This window comes from Stegastes partitus, unplaced genomic scaffold (genome assembly GCF_000690725.1).
Source record: "Stegastes partitus isolate 25-593 unplaced genomic scaffold, Stegastes_partitus-1.0.2 Scaffold47, whole genome shotgun sequence".
NCBI lineage: Eukaryota > Metazoa > Chordata > Actinopteri > Pomacentridae > Stegastes > Stegastes partitus.
In genome coordinates, this window is record NW_007577778.1 from 993894 (window position 1) to 1011955 (window position 18062).

The following is an 18062-nucleotide window of genomic DNA, read 5'->3' on the forward strand; positions in this document are numbered from 1 at the left end:
GAGAAAGTTTGTATTTCCTTTCGAGCCACAAGGAAGTCAGTCCTGGCTGGAAACTTTCTAGTGTCCATCTGGCTCTGCTCACCCTGTTTCCAGCATAGTCCTTTTTCTGCCATGTCTTCCAGCCCTTCGTTATCTCCCCGGCTCATGGCTGTGACTTGGCGATATGACTTCTTCATCTTCATCCTTAGCCAGTCCGTCCAGTTTCCTCCTCTCTCTCAGGAAGATGTCCATGTCAAACTTCTTTCCCCAACACGTGTTGCTCTCTAATTAACGAGCTCTTCCCTACTGTCCTCTTCAGTCTTTCTTGCAGAAGTCTTATCTGATGACAAGCTTGTAGAAATCCTGTATCTTCTGCTTTAGCACTTCACAGTGTTGTGTATATGTAAACAAAAACAATTACAAAAAGGTTAAGAAATGTGCCAATAATGCCTAACATAGCCAAGATGGACTCCTCCTGCTCCTCCTTGACCTCCAGTGCCCGCACATCATCAATGGTGATGACTGTGGTGCCCATGATCCTGATGCTCACCTAACTGGGCAAGGGGACACTTATCTGAAATAAAAGGAAATTACAGAGACCATGTCAGGCAAACGTAGAAAGCAACAACATGGCATTCTTGGAATGTAGATGCTTCTTCCATAGCTCAGCTGTACTTCTGTTATCCTTCTCCTCCAGCTGATCTACTAGTTTTTGCACAAAAACCAGTTCAAAACAGTTGTGGGTTCAGGTGCCTCGCCAGCGTAATCCCCCCCAACCTGAAGAAATCAATTCACAATTGAATCGAACAAAACAATGGCCACATAGAGCGGAGTGGAGATTAGTCTGGGAACACCAGTGTTTATGACCAGCCACAGCTTGAAGTTGAGCTTCTCAACAACTGTGAGCTTCACGCCAGCGCTCGCTCAGCCTGACACTTAGATTATCTGCAATGGAGCTGTTAAATTGCCGGCAGCAATGTCATAAACCCCATGTCAAAATAAGCATGATTTAATACTACCATTTAGAGGCCTCTACACCCGCCCACCTCTTTTTAAATGCCATTTATGATTAACCTCCCCCACCCCCAAGTCCTCCTAAGTAGTTGTTCGGAGGATAATTCTCACCTTCCCTGTGGAGAAGTCTTAGAAGGTAAGGACAATGAGCTGGAGACAGTGTCATCTCTAAGAGAAATTTGGGAATGAAAAGGTAAACAAGATGATTCTATCCTTGGACACACGTGAACTGAACCACAATCATCCTCGTCCCCAATAAATCTTTTGTCAACATTACTGTGTGTAGTTGTGGAAAGAAAATTCAGACAAATGAAAAACAATGGGGTATAAAGAGAAAGTGGCTTACCCTAAGGCGTCTAAGGTGTAAGACAACATCATCCGGCATGCTTTTTTTGGTCCTCACAGCAAAACCATGGCTTTAAGGGCATTCTACATGTTGAGACCCAGAGTAGAAGAGGGAGAGGCTGGATATGTAGCCACAGTCCCAGTGACTGTGAGCGACACACCAAGTAACGAAGAGAGGGATAGAAGGCAGTGGTGCCACGGCAACTTTGCGCTGCTCAGCGATGCTTCCAGTGAAAACCTCCTTGTGTCACTTCTCCAGTCCCTATACAGCCACCTTTCAGGTTTAGCAACCCCCCACCCCCCCAACTTCCCTTCTGATTAAGTTAGTCCTCGCAAGTCTTTGCAGTCAGTTTTTAATCAGCAGGGTTGCATTGCTGCTGCTGCTAAAGCACTAGCAGTCTGTCTTTAGGGGGGAAGGAGAAACCCTCTCCTTATTTGCTCCCTCCTGCCTCCCCACCATTCCTCCCATCCTATATGTCGCCTGCTTCTCTTGAGTTCCCTGTCCCTGCTTTGCCTAAACTCCTCCACACAACTCCTTCACAGCTTCAATCTACACACCCCCTTGTTCTATAGCACACCCACTCTCACTTTATTTACTCCTTGAGGAAACAGTGCGATTTGTGCCTTTTCAAAAAAGCTTCTTGTCCGTCACTGAAGCCCCTTTAACACTGTTCATGATAATGTCTGCAGAAAGAGCTGGTGGTGTCTCGGTGATACCCAGCCTCCACTGAGCTAGGCAGAAACAGGCAGGTCCCCGAATTAGCATAGTCTGGCAGGTGATATTCCAGAAGAGCAGGAAAAGCTGTAAAATCCCATTGAGCTGGCGTCTGTCGAGAGGCAAAGGCTGCCGGAGTGCCAGACAGTCGCTATGACAGTATGGATCTGCACCGACCACCAGTGACAGCAGTGTTACGATAAGTCTCAAACACCAGTTAGTCACTGTAGGAGGACTGTGCATTGCATAACCAAGCAGAATGATGGCGAGAGAGGGAGGACGGGTCCTGATGGCCGTGGCAATGAAGGAGAAGGAGCATGAGAATGAGAGCGAGCGAGAGAGAGAGAGAGAGAGAGAGCGAGAGGGAGAAGGAAAGGAGGAAGGAGGGGGAAACAACATCGCTCACGCTTACAGTTGTCTCCTCCTCTCCCCCTGCTGTGGGGGTTGGTGGAGCACGCACACATGCACACACCCACACAGCCACCACCTAAACAACACACAAAAGCAAAAAGACAAAAAGACAAAAAAAAAAAAAATCAAGAAAAGAGGTGAATTCAGCCCCACTGCGCCGCGCTCTGCTCTGAGTTCAGTCGAGCTCATCATCAGCTGCTGTTATTCTGGCAGACCTGCGGAGAGGGGAGGAGTGGAGGAGGAGGAGGAGGAGAGGGCGACAATAAGGGGCAGTGGGGAAATACAGGATGGATGCGGCTGGGTCGAAGACAAAGGGGGAGACGGTGAAAAGATGAGGGGGTCCGTGCACGCAGTTAGATATTTATCTGTAATGAGTGGCTTTTGAAACAAAGGCGTGACTCCTGCAGAACTACCTACCCTTCTATTCCTTTCTAACTTCCCCCTCCACTTGCCTTTGTTTTTTTATTCACAATGTTACCTCTCTGAAATGTACCTCCCCCTCTGCTCCTATACTTTGTGGAATTCACGTCCCTAACTGTGTCAGAATGAGGTTTGATTTCTTATTGTTCCTAGCTCAATAGCACCTTTCTGAATTGTTGAGGATGCTTTTAAAAAAAAAAGGAAAACAAATTTCTTTCTAGTTTCTTCATTAAAGCATTGGTCAGTGTAGTTGGACTGCAGTTCTAAATGTATGTCAACAGGCTTCTAATCCAGTCAGCTCATTTCTCCCAGCATTATGACTCACTCTTACCCTTCCTCTCTCCTTCTCCCTCCCTCCCATCATCTTGATCCTGCTGTTTTTATTTCTGTTCAGGTGGGCTGTTTTACCCAAAAGCACAAACAAATCCTTTTCAAGCACAAGATGCGTTTTGGTTAGAGGTTAACAGGGTGACCCCTGCTGGACAGGTATCAAATTTATTGTTTTGATGTTGACTTCATAGGCATTTACACAGGCCAAATAATAACTTAAACGCCTGTGAGAGTGAATTTACTGAGAGTGTAAAGCCATCTGTTCATGCTTGATTTGACAGAGCCTGTAATGCCCTCTATGTCTTCCCCTCTGTTCTGCAATTATTGTCACAGCCATGAATTTTTTACAAACACTACAGCAGGATTACAGTAGAGTTACAGGTACTTCGATAAACATTCATAGTCTTTTAATATACAGCACAAAATACAGCAACAATCAGTATTTGGCTTTAGCTGGGCTGTATCAGTGTCTGGAGCTTCCAAAACAATCGATCTGCCGCTGTCCACGCCCCCTTCTGGAGCAAGACACTCTGTGTATGCCTTGTTCAGTGATTGACAGAATGGAGTGGTACACTTGGCATTATGTGCAATATTTCATGCAGTGCCTACTCAGTTGCTCCTATCGTTTTTTTTTAAACCGTAAATACTGTGTGGGTGTTGGTGTGGGTGTTGCGTAGCGAATCTTGTACTGTTTAGTCCAATAACAATAAAGCTTTCTGATTCTGACTTTTAACTTTCTGAGTGGTAATTTTACATGGAAATAAGCAGAATTCTCAACACAGCTGTTTTCTTACACTTGTGTGTTTGGTGAGCTTGTCAGATTACATCACAGTTATAAAACCAGTATTTTTGTTGTGCAGATCAGCAGCTGAAGTGGCTCTGAAGTGTGAAAAAAGTCATATATCAACAATAAAAGTAATCCACTGGGTCTTCAGTTCGTCAGATACTGGGAGTGCATGAACAATTATGTGTTTACTCTTGTAGCCAACAACAGATCATCTGGTGCACTTGGCTCAAATTTTAAAGTCAGCAAGTTAGCTGATCTGATTAGCAAGGAAATTAAAATGGTATACTGAATCAACTGCTTATTCTGAATGACACACCGTGCAGGAAGAAGTGTTATGCAAAATTTTAGATGCAGGGTCACCATTTGTAGAACTGGGAAGGTAGGGCTGAAGCTACCAAATAATTTCCCTGCCAATGAATCCGTCAGTTAGTTTCTTGAGTAATGATTAGACATTTGATGAGTAAAATGATGTTTTTCTAAAAGCAATGGTTTAAGAAAAGCAGAAAATGTTCGACTTCGTAACAACTTAAAACAAAAAAATAGTTGTAGTTCAATTTCTGCCTTGACAAACAACTGACAACCTGCCTTTAAATATGCTTTAATGCACCCTACATAAAATGGGCACCATGGACTTTCATTTCTGTGGACTTGTATGAATCTTTCTTGTTATAGCGGTTTTTGTTGACATTGCTAGTAGGCAGCTTGCGAGGCATGAGTGAACATATGAGAGAAAAAAAAAAACATTTTTGGATAATTTTTAGCTTATACCGAGAGTTGATACCTCACTGGCATCAACTTTGATCTCACTACTCAATCCCAAATACTTGCATCCTTGTGGTCTGTTCATCTTATTGGACCACCTTAACACCAGCAACCCTTCCTCCATTACGCTTTTAATATCTCTAGGCAGATCAATAATTTATAGTTTCAGTTTTGCAGTTATCTTGACCTCAGGGGTAATGGAGCCCTGCAGCTGAATTGTGGGAGGTCAGTAAAACAACGATGCTGCAACAATCTTCACAACCCCCTTTAATGACCCTTCCTCGTTGTCACTGCCTGCTTGCTATAGGTCTTTTCAGCAACTATATTTTTAATACATACATTAACACATGACCTCTCCGCAACTGGTCACCATTGTGATCACATTTTGCTGGAGGGGATGGAGTTGAGTAGCTCAGGACCTTAAAAACAGAATACAAGTATGACCTCAAAAATGTATTCTTGATACTTATCTAAAAGTTTTAGAATTGTCTGTTTCAGCTTGATTTAAATAAGGCTAACAAATACAAAGTTAAAGTTTTTCTTTGACACATAGACTGTTCTGTGTGGACAGATGTATAGTAAAATGAAAGGAGTCTGTTTTTTGGGGTCACAGTAACTATTTACAATTTGAAGTGAGCTAGATTTGTTTTGTTTCCTACTTATTCTTGCTCAAGTTAATGTGTCCACAAAGCATATGTCAACCTAAAACTAAGTAACTTGAGTAGCTTGGTCTGTAAGGAGATTCTTTGTGCACAAAAATGGAGCCACTGTTCCTTCTGTGCTATGAAATGGCACAGAGCTCCAGGCTACTTTTTCTGGTTGTTCCACATAGTCCTGATTTGATGCACATTATGTACAGTGTCCACTGAGGCAGACTGTGTGTTGGCGGAGACATGTCACAGTCCTACTATTTCAGCTACTCTCTCCTCTGTTCCATTACCCTAGAGGGGTCAGGAAGACCGGACACTGTCCAGCTATGAGCTTGAGTCACAGTATTAGCCACCCACACGGTGTGACCCGCATGCTCAATGCCTTCTTCCCCTTGGGAAATCAACACACACCCATCCCTTGTAGCAGCAACCAGCCCACGCACCCACTTTCCTGTTCACCCATGAGTGCAGACTTAGTGGCAGCCAGTTTAGTGTTGCCTGGCCTTGCTTTTATTGACCGTTACAGTAAACAAGTGGGTGTGTAGAGCATGCAGGGGTTTTTGAAGACCAATGACCAGTCTTCTTGTCCCAATGCTTTACCAGCATCAGTGATTATGTTTTATTACCAAGACATGAACAAACTACTAGAGTTGACATAACTATATCCACTAGTAGTTGTTTATTTTGCTGACAGGCACCACAGTGTCTTATCACTTACATTACTAAACACTCACTTGGTCTCATGTTTTTAAACTCGTAAATAATATGGGTCTAATGTTTGTTTTACTTTTAGCTGTGTTTTGGTATCCCCCAGCCACTGAATAAAATATCTGATTGCTGGATACAAGACTTCTTCACCAGCTAGTCACTTACTGAGTCTATGTGCCAAACGGTGCTGACTAGGAAGTGTATTGTGGGTTCATTAGCACTTGCTTACTTGAAACTACAGTTCAACCAAAACCATTTTACAATGCTGAAAGTAATGTTCAATTAAACTTTTAAAAATGGAATTATGATATACTGGGTAGTATTACTTAACATAAACGCATTAACAAATGTGATTAGAGTTGCCACAGTTAGTCGGCATAATCGATGACATTGACCCTGAAAACATGCTAGCATTCTTATTTTTTTATCAACTCCGTGTTTTTATTCACTACAGTTCATTTTAACAGATGTTCTTCTTTAGTATCACTGTAATTGTAACGTCATGATGTTGTTTTTGGCTCCAGTTATTGGTCAGCTGCTCTCAGCACTACAGTTTTGGACAGTGATGTCAGCAGCAAAGTCCAGTTCAGTTCATTGTTAGTTTCCAAATGCTTCCAACGTATTGAAGTACTTGAATTAGAACATAAAGGTGGTTTGCACACTGTGCAAAGTTTGAATGGCAGACCACAGCAGCACAGCAAAATGCTCAAGTACCTGAAGAGAAAACACATAGGAGCTATTTGATAGAGTCCCTTTAACATACGTTTGCTTCTCAACTGCTTTTGTACTCACTCACACTGTATTTTAGTACAGTTGAATTCCCAACAAAGCTGTTCTCATTTACATATTTTTCTGTTTCAGACAAAGGAGTATCAAATGATAACTGAAATGGATCCCTTTAAGACTACATGTGAACCAGCAGTCAGCTGCTGCTCTGCACCACTAAAATCCATATTTTTATATAATTGAAAAACAGTCACTTGTGGCAGCTCTAAATGTGATCTAATTTAAAATGCTTACATTTGATTAAAAACAGTCGTGCATGGGAAATTTCACAGGTGAACCAGACAGAGAGTCAGCAGCTGTGTTGTGAAATTATTCTCTGGGAACCATGAATGTCTGTGCATGATTTCATAGAAATCTATCCAGTTGTTGTTGAGATATGTGGTGAGATAGTGGTGCCTCACCACCAGTTGCTCTCTGATTGGCAGACTTTGTAATGCTGACACTGTTTGTAAATCACCATTAACATATTCATCCATTGGATTCATTGCTACTGTTAATGTACTGATTATACCTGTGATTGTTATTAATGTTACTATTTCTACTACTACTACGATTGTTACTATTGTAACAGCAAACTGTAAATTTCGCAGTTTCTTTTGACTGTTGAGATTACTGCAGCAATGCACTAAGAAACACAGAAGTGCTTTGAGAACAAATTTAGCTCAGTGATGACTGTAGATGGTGCTTCTCTGATCATCCACCCACACACAATTGCAACACCAGCCAATTAAGGACAATTATCAAGTGTGTTCATTCTACACTTGCAAGCCTCTGTGCATCTCAGCTAGCCTCATAAATGGACCATGTTTCCAGGAGCTGAATTCAGAGCTGTTCTGAAAAGATTAGTGTTGTTCCACCTAAAAAAAGGAAAAGCTTGAACTAAATATAGGTATTGTGTGTTGTACCCAATTAGTTCAAAAAAATTAAATCATGTATAATTTATAGAAAAACAAGGATTTGACAGCAGGGATTCTGTCCATTTAAACGGGCACTCTACTTCCTGAATTTGGTTCTGTTTGTCTTTCAAATATGGATATGGATACTTTGTTCTCTTACTATACATTCATTCTCTTCTTAGCCTTGCTTTGACATGAGCATCAGAGTGGTGCCCATTTTCTAAACAAGGTCTCTTTTTTTTAAATTAAAAAAACCCTCTCTGTTCTCCTCCCCATTCACACACCCCCACTGAAATACCAAACGTCAGTCTGTCAACTGTAATTATGGGAGTCTTTCTATCTACACAAGGGACTGTGGGGCATAATAGGCACTAAATTGGATGTAAACTACAGCAGGAATCATAAGTGGGCAACGGGGTTAATTAGAATTTCTATGTTTGACATTTGATAGCGATGTAGAATATTTCTTTGGCTGATAATTAGTGTTGTTTTGAATTGGACAGTGTCTAAGATGGGATGTTGTTTTCAGCATGCAGGTGGGAAAGCCAGTCTGAAAGGATAAACTACATGGATCTTTTCAGTTTATTAGACAATGCACAGTAAAGGAAGACACAACACATGTTTTAACATGTTCTGCCATGGACTAGATTGAAAGCTTGATTGATTGCACACAATTCACTCGAAAGTCACTGAGCTACCAAGTATGTATTCTAATTATTATTAATATATATGTTGTTTTTTTTACTCATACATCAGTCAACCTCAAAAATCAGACTTCACAGAGTAACAAAGGTAATTGTTTTGATTATATAGATACAGAAGGATAATTGTGAAGCTTTTAGAGACAATGTGCATCCAAGTATCTGTAAAACTTTGAAGCTGAGGCTGAATACATTTAATATCTAAATGTCATTTACCACTGCCGTCTTAATATTGACTGACCTGATAAATCACTATTTAGTTTTTAATGCGTCCAGGGTAATTGGACATGAAACAATTGGACTAAAGCCTCAGTGCTTCACTGCCATCACTCAGTTATCACCCATTCTCATCTTTATCGAACTCACATTTAAATTTTCACCCACAACTCCCTCTAGTATTTATTTATGCTGTACTGTTAATTACATATTGTTATTACGCCTTGTTTGTTTGGTTCTTGTCTTGTTTGCTGTGTGACCCAAAAGGGCAGTCACTCAGACTACGGGCAGTTCCATATTGGCATTCACAAAGAACCATGGGAATGTTAATGTTCCCATCCATTGATTTGACACTAGGTGAGGCTACATGGGTGAACAGGGACACATTAGAATCCAACAGTAGTGCCTTTATTTCAAGCAGCCTTTACACATGCCACGCTAACTCATCGCAGGCACTCTTGTTCAGGTCTACAGGACTGTGTTAACTATTAATCAACCTGAACATACAGCATAGCAATACAGAGCACCCATCTCTGTATGGCCCTCAGAAGGCCCTAAATCACAGCTAGCGGAGACTCACTGTTCGTAGCGCTGTGATGACTGCAGGTCAGCACTACCAAGATAGTCATGGCTGTGATGGATGTCCAGCCTCTTTGGGTTGCTGCTTGTCACGTGGCTTAAAAAAGAAAATGCTCTGATTTCTGTCCTTGCTATTTGCTCTGCATCACTGTTCAGAAGTTGAGTTGGGGGTGACATTTCTACAGTTTTGTATATTTTAGGTATATTTACGACTCAGACAAAGCTTTTGCATTTGAGTTGTTGAAGTTACATGATTTTCACAGCAAGTGCCATTTTGAACGATACCAAATCATTTCTACTTTAGATCATGAAAGTGAAATAAAAACAACATGTGTACGTAGCTTTGACAGCTTAGCAGAGGTTTTCCTATGTCTGAGCGTAGGAAATTTGGAAAAATGACAACATTTGACAGTAGAGCGTTTGTGGTAGTCAAGACATTCCAATACATTGTGTTGCCGGTTGCATACAGCAGCGTTGTTTCCTATCTAACCATTTCCTTGAAAAAAAGAAAAGGGGAAAAAAAGAAGCATACATGCATTGTGTAGGTAAGTGTTTATAGATGCTCAACCTCCTCCCTGTCATTCCTTTGTTTTTTAGTAGAGCTTTCTTGGCAGTTATTATCCAAAGTGCAAGGAAAAACAAGTCTGACATTGACACTGAGCAAGAGGAGGAATTCTGATGAGTTATACAGAATTGCTTAGAGTAATCACATAGATAGAAGAGATTGGGATTCCACGCTAGGTGCTATCAAGAGACACTGGTTAAAGGATCTGAAAACAGATTAAAGCTCTGGGAGGTCAGTGCTGTGCAGATGCTTGGAAGAGGACAGTAGGGAGGTAGGGATTTCAATATAAATGTAAAGCAGTCTGGGAGCCACAAACAAAAGCTGTTCTATTTATTTTGAGGCTGACACTTCAAGGCAAGCAAGTAGATACACAAGTATCTCCACACCCCTCTTAGAAAATGATATGCCTTACATGGTTAGCCTGTTAATGCTTATTTCACTGTCTCAAAAGACCCTACTTATTTGATTGGCTTCTGTACAAATGCTCCTTGATGCAACTGAGAAGCCGTGGCTGAAAATGAACCCAACACTGAGTCTTAAATCACATTTATCCATACTGGAATTCTTTAATCACTGATCAGTGATTCCATCTATGATTTTTCTTTCCGACAGTCATAGTTCCCAAAGGACCAATACTAATGACTTCAGTGGAGCCCTAACTTTTCATATCAGTTCCTCACTTAGCCAGCTTTATATATCTCTACATCCATATGATTAATTGCCACAAAATTTAGTACCTCCTTACGGGTGAGCCTTATTTCAGATGTTTGTACAAGATCTATAACTACAGTATGATTATTAAACTGTCAAATCTCGTAATCATTCTTAAAAAAAAAAAAAAAAACAAAACAAACAGGAAGCATGGAGAGTAAAGCAGGAGTGAGGAGAATGTTTTTCTTGTATTATTCCTTTGACCAAAGCGTCAAACCTTTATTTAGCATACGTTTCCAACTGACTCAGGCTGCAGGGCCACCCATGTCGTGTTATTTCAGGTCTCAGTTGTGGGTTAGAAGATGGAGCTGTCAGGTTTTGTTTGTGAATTAAGGAAGGACTGAGATAGACCATTGACTGTCAGACTCACACATATACAGATACACACAGTACACATATTACCAGTACAACCGACCATTTCTACCTCACATATATGCCTTCATCTTTTCACACCGTTCTTCATGTAATTCTAGTGTCGTAATTATGTAGAATTACTTGTTAATTTTGCCTCTTTTCTTAAAAACAGCTCCATTCGTCTCTTGTTCTTTATGATTAATTCTTGTGTTAGATAAATTATTTTAAGCTTTATTTTGGAGCATATTTACTGATGGTTTCCTAAACACTCATGCTGCTCTTTACTATATAATGTTGCTTAAATTATTTTTACATTTTTGTCTTTCACAAAAGTACATTCTAGCAATATGTCATGAATATGTCATGTTTTATTGACACTCGCAGTCTCCATAATCGTGTAATCCAGACCGATTGAATTTTGTTCCCTCATCTTTTTCTGATCAGAAGTACACACCGTATAAAGCATCACTTCAGGATACGTCATAAATGCTTTTGTGATGTTTTTTCATGAACTTCGGAATGGAGTGCTTTCTTTTTTAGTTAGAAGATTAGACTAAGTAGCATGTAGATTTGGATTTAGTTGTGTTGTTGTTCGAAAAGGTAATATGCAGCATTACTATTTAACCTCTGGTCTGAGATCTAATTTGTGGTGTACTCAGTCAACCAGACAAGTATTATATAGGGGTAACTGGTGACCTAGAACCTCTGGTGAGCACTTCTGTCGCTCATTATTTTCTGTCTGTACTCGTGCTTTGTTTAATAAAACCAAAATGCAAGAAAAAACATAGCATAATGCATTGATTGGGTCACATGGGTATTTGTAATGAATTCCACTGAATCTTTCTAACAACGAGGGGTTGACAGCTCTGGTTTCCAAAGGAGGTCTGATTTTATAGAAGTCTGAGAAAATGAAACATTTTCCTAATGAGTTTCTGTACATAGTTGCTCGCTTTAAGACTTTTTGAAGACAAAATATGTAAATTTTTATAAATGATGGTCCCATATTATACAAGACAGACAAAAAGCAGGACATGTTTTAGGGCAAGGCTACATTGTGGTTGACTGGAGTGCATCTCACCAACAGTGTGCTTGGTGCTGCCACTGCTGTCTGGAAACTCCATGTGATTCAGTAATGTTGGTGTGTTGTAGCCTCTGGCTACCAGTGGCAGCACACAAAAGTGACCCCTCTTGCTCTGAGTACATCAGTTCTCTTTCATAGGATTCGTTTCGTGTCTCACTGTGGGATTTCATAGTTTGACATAGCATAAGCTGTTATTCAAACTAAAAAGTTTACCTACCCTCCTGTCCTGCATTTTCAGTGTCCTTTTCATAATTGTACATGCCACTCTGTGACTGAAATATTGGAGTTCTGGGAAATGGTGATGCTGGACCTCGATGCATAAAATGTCAGTCTTGGATCAGGGTTTTGTTGAAGTCCACAGTAAGTCCACTCAACATCTAACACTGTATCCTTCTTGTCTCTGCAGTTCTGGATATGGCACGCCATGTACCCCTATATAGGGCACTTCTTGAGCTGCTGAGGGCCATTTCCACCTGCACGGCCCTAGTTCCTCTACTGCTGCCTCTGTCTGGAGACCCAGGGCAAGACGAGGAAGAGGAGGATGAAGAGCATTCTGAGGGACAGACCTCTGTTGGGATGCTACTGGCGAAGATGAAGACATGTGTGGACACATACACCAATCGCCTCAGGTAACATAGAAAAAATCAGCAGTGCTGAACTGGGAATCTTTACATTTCTAGTCGTGTTTACACTCAGAAATAAAATGTGCCCCAAGATGCATGGAGACACAGAGCTGCTGTTGGAGTTGGTCAGGGACACACATCCAGAAATGTGTTGTCTTCGATCATAATGGTCAAAGGCTTTAGTCTCGCCAGAAACATTTCACTGCAAAGATACAACACTACTGCCATTGCGCTGAATAACGGTCCTGGCATGCACGCACACACACACATGCGCACAAAAGTCCACATACACCCAAGAGATGTGGCCACACCAGCTCCAAATGAGTGACTCTCACTCACAGCTGCTTTAACGTTCTTATGAACATGCTGTACTCAAGTTTACATACCAAAACAGCACATGCATACATGTCAGAGTGCTTTATTATGAATGATGTATATGATGGTATTTTTAGAAGTTAGCTGTCCTAAATGTTGCAGCAGCTGTCCTGCTGCCAGCATGGTTCATTTAAGGTACTACAGGAAAAAAAAAAATCTGTATACTTCCTAATAAGCCAGTGAGACAACATCAGGAATTTTGTTATGTTTTACTGAAAGAGTCTTGCATGGTCCAGGCCTCAGTGTGCCAGTGCTGTTTTAGAGCTACACATTGGACTGACACAATAATAGGCAGGTGATTTTAAAGTTGAAGCTAATCAGCGTGTGTTACAGGTGTAGTAACAGGAATGTCTATAATACATGGAATGGAGATCTCTTAAAATTAGGAGCCTAAAAGTGCATATTGTTTATGGTGCTGCATTGCCTTTAATTGTCTGGAACACCCACAATTATCACATTCCATGCTTACACACACAGGAACACTGAATCTTAGTAAATCTTGAATGCACACACTTAAACTTGTACTGTTATTTATTATCTACAACATTAATTAACATCCAATGTAATGAACTTTCTCATACAAAATTTAATCTCTAAAATCCAAGTAATCAAGCACCACCCAGCATCACAATGTAGTTAAATGTTTATTTTTGTGTTCCAGGTCAAAGAAAGATAAAAGTAAAGGTGTGGTGAAGACTGATAGCTCAGACCCAGAGCCTGAGGGCTTGACTCTGCTGGTGCCTGACATCCAGAGGACAGCTGAGATAGTCTACGCTGCTACTACCAGCCTACGGCAGGCCAACCAGGGTATGTATACATGCACAATCATAAGTTTTTATTGCCCAAAACTGTAGCAGCTGATTCTCTGCACAGTTTGATTTAAATCCATTCAGTTCAAATCATCAAGGCTTTTGGGTCACAGCGCTCAGTGCCTGTAAATGATGCTCAACACAAACCCATGTTCATGTGCACATCATTTGTCATCAGATTTTAGGCAATGTGAAGCCCTAACATGCGTACCAAAGCAAGCCCCTACTGTATTTATGTCTTTGTTCTTTGCCTGACTTAAAACCTTTGCTGGATACCATCCAGTTTTTTCATTTCCTGTCTCTCAATTTGATCTGAGTTATTTCAGCAGGTCGCAGCTCTCCCATCTTTCTTCCACCATTTTTGTCTCACACACTCATCTATTGTCTGTGTCCTGCCCTCTTGGTGCAAGGACAAGAAAATGGGTCTCTAAGTTTAGCTTACCAAAAGGCTGAATTCCCTCAGCGGTGATTGACTGCAGCCTGACAGTTTAATTTCAATCAGGGACAACATTGTCCTGTTTTTTTGAGTGAAATTTACAACAAAAAAAAACTGTTTCATGCTACAGGTCACACTAACCCTTAGGTATCGCCTAAATCTCCTTTTAGTATTACATCTGTAGCTGTTGAGGTCCTTGACAGACTGTGTGGAGGTCTAGTGTCTAAAAATGCTTCACAATCTTTGGCATATTTTTTTTCCAAGGCTCTGAAATCTCTCCTGAGCTGTGTGGAGAAGATAAACAGTCTGTTCAAGCTGTGTCACAAGATTCAGACTTTGAAGAATTGTGAAGGACAGAGTACACGTGTGGTATCTTGCTTAGGACATGAGGAAAGAAATAAAGAGGGTTCCTCAAGTTAGTCATTAGTCACCTTAAGAAAGCAGTGCCATCAATAAAATGTTCACCGCATGATCAAACATTACACCTCCTCCATTACCTTGTTGCCGTACAGTACACAATATTAATTATTCCCCACCCATCCATTTCCTCCAGCTTCGGCCAGAGAATTTTTATGCTCAATCCACATAAACGGTGGGCTAACTCATCAGTTAGGTGTGGAGCTGGTCATTAGATGTGATGGAAATGTGCATGTGAGGTCGCAGGTACGGATAAAGATCAATGTCATGTCACTTTACGTAAAGAAATCCATTTGATAAAGGCCTCTAGAATCACATCATAGTGTAGAGCTCGCAGCATGAGACCCTTGACAGATGTATAATCGCTGTGTTAGTACAGAGACTAAATATCTGTGAGAGAGGCCATAGTCAAACCAGTGGAAGACAATATTGAACCAGGAGAAAAGTATTCCTCTGAATCGTCATGCTAACCGAACAAATCAAACACTTGTGTGCTCTAAAGAACAATTTTTATTCTTGTAAGTTTGGATTGTTGTTCTGGTCTTTAGATATGCATTTATGGTAAATATGTAGAAGTTGACACATTGATGATGACTGTGAGATTTGGTTATAAGCTTCAGAAAAACCCAGTAAATTAAGTTTTAATTAAGCCAAGTTTTTAAGATAATATTAAATACTGAAGAAAAGACACACAGTCAAGCCGCAAATTATTAATAAACATACCAGATTTTTGTTTATTGTCATTTTTATTTGCCAGCAGGTTTCTTCTGGTTGGAACTGACACAGAGACAAGTAAAGAAAGGCAGTAAGACGTTGTGACAGAGATCTTATTCAGCTACTAGTACATCTCAAAAAATAGAACATCATGGAAAATTGTAATATTTTCCATCAGTTATTTAGGAAAGTCAAAATTATACACATCCTCAATTCATTAAACATAAAGTGAACTATTTCAAGCCTTTTTTTGTTTTTATTTTGATTTTAATGATTATGTCTTATAGCTTATCAAAGTCAGATATCCAGTATCTTAGAATATTAAAACATTTCATAAAGTGTTATTCAAGCAGTACTGTGTATCTCTGGGTGTAGTTTAGTACATGCAGCCACTAACATGGGGAAGACTGCTGACACAAAAGTTGTCCAGATGATGATCACTGACACTTTCTACAAGGAGGATAGAACACAGGTCATTACTGAACAGGCTGCTGTTGGCAGAGTGATGTATTGAAGCATATTAATGGAAAGCTGACTGGAAAGGAAAAATGTGGTAGGTGCACGAGCAACAGGGATGACTGCAGCGTTAAGAGGATTGTCAAGAAAATTCTATTCAAGACTTTGGAGAGCTTCATGAGGACTGAGGCTGGTGTCAGTGCATCAAGAGCCACCAAGCACAGACGTCTTCAGGAAAACGGCTACCACTGCTGAATTCCTAATGTCAAGCCACTCCTGAACCAGAGACGTCAGAAGCATCTTACCTGAACTAAGGAGATAAAGGACTGGACCCTTGCTCAGTGGTCCAAAGTTCTCTTTTAAGATGAAAATTTTCTGTTTCATTTGGAAATTAATGGCTTAGAGTCCTGAGGAAGCAGGATTACGTTTTTATGAAATGGATTGATCATTTTCATGAGTTACAAGCATTAATCATCAAAATAAAGCAAGAAAAGCCTTGAAATATTACACTTTATGTGTAATTAATATAAAATAGATTAAATTTTGCCCCTGAATTAAATGACCAAAAAATGAATATTGTCATGATTCTTTTTTTTTTCTTTTTTCTTTTTTTTTTGATGCACCAGTATTTTGTTTTGACTTTTTTTTTTGTACGTTTTTGTTAAAAGTGTCATGTTTAAAATTTTCAGACAGACAGAAACTTAGTAAGCTTCTGTCCAATTCCAAATGGTTTTAGTCATTTCTACCATGATCTGGAGCATTCAATTACACTATAAATTGAGAACAGCTAATGTAGTACTTCTCTAGTCAGTTAAATTCAAATCATGGCTAAAACAAGAGCTCAGTGAGCTGCTATTAGGGCCCATCACTGAGAGAGAGCTGTGCACTGTGGCTGCTCACAAGATGAGAAGACACTGAAGTCAAATGCAAGTGTTTTGAAGAGCCAGTGACCATAGTGCAGAGCATCATGGTGGTTGGAAGCAAAAAGTGAGCCCTGTGCTGGCAAGAATGGTTGAGGCCAACAAGAATCTAAGGATCAGCACAAAGACCATCCTGATGAATCTGAGCTGTAGCAGCTCTAAAGCAACGTCTCAAGCAGTCACTCCAGCAGACACTGGACGAGTCTGGTCTCCATGGATGCTGTGTAAGAGCAAGACAGGAACACAAAAGCTCACCTAATTTAAGAAGAAACCTTGAATTCAAGCCTTTTTGTGATGTAGGGATGTAAATTTTGTTTGGTGAAAAAAAAGGGAAGCATCCAACCCCAAGAACACTGTCCCCATAGTCCATCATGGAGATGTGAATGTGATGCTTTGGGGGAACATTTGGCAGTCTATAGAAAAAACTGTCCTTGGGCAGCATTGGACCATCTAACAAGATGATAATCTAAAAAGGGTGAATAGAAAACTATATCACCATTGTGGAGTAGCCCAGCCAGAGTCCAGACCCGGAGGTCTTCATGAAAGAGGAGTGGCACAAAATGACATGCAAAAAGTTTGGTCGCAATTCTAAAAACGTTTGATTGATGTGGTGGGAAGTAAAGACTTTATCATTGATTACTGAGCAAGTATAAATCATTGTGGACATGGCATCTTTAGCTGGAAGTAAATGGTTAAAATGTATCATTGGAATCTCAAACACAATGTACTACCAACTTTTATTACATGTTTGTGTCTTGTCCAGCAAGGAGAAACATATTGGTCACGTTAAAGTTCACTAGCAATCAAAATCTGACATGGACAGGAATAATTTTGAGCTTTACTATAAGACCCATATACTGTATATTTATATATAACAGTGAATGCATGAAATGATCTGTCAACTTTCCCATCAACCAATTGGACAGGATAATACCAGCTAATTCTATTTTGAAAAAATGATCATGCCAATGTATTCCATCACAGTGTATTTCCCATTATGTTGGCTCTATTGCCCAGGAAAGTGTCAGTACAACTCCTTGTTTCTCAAATCTCGGATATGGGTGTGATAAGTGCAAAGTTACCAGGACCCACAGAGTTACAATCACCACATTATGGGAAATATACACCAGGTTGGGAATTAATTTTTAAGATACTTTCAAACACTAAACAACTGCCAGCAGCAACTCCATTGTTCCCAGTGTATGTGCCTTCTGTTGCTGCCAAACTCCATGTTACAAGGTGTGTCAGAAAAGTTCCAGGACTGGTGTCACCAAAGATGTATTTCAAACCCAAACTACAAAC

At 40.3% G+C, this 18062-nt stretch overlaps 1 protein-coding gene across 10 annotated transcripts in view; it reads left to right on the forward strand.

The window, feature by feature from the left end:
• birc6 (baculoviral IAP repeat containing 6) overlaps positions 1-18062 on the forward strand; it is a 132122-nt gene that overhangs the window by 86469 nt on the left and 27591 nt on the right. For all 10 annotated transcript variants that reach the window (XM_008306820.1, XM_008306824.1, XM_008306828.1 and 7 more), the window contains exons 65-66: positions 12417-12639; positions 13670-13815. In XM_008306820.1, the coding sequence (XP_008305042.1) occupies positions 12417-12639; positions 13670-13815 (369 nt within the window). The remainder of the gene's footprint in view (positions 1-12416; positions 12640-13669; positions 13816-18062) is intronic.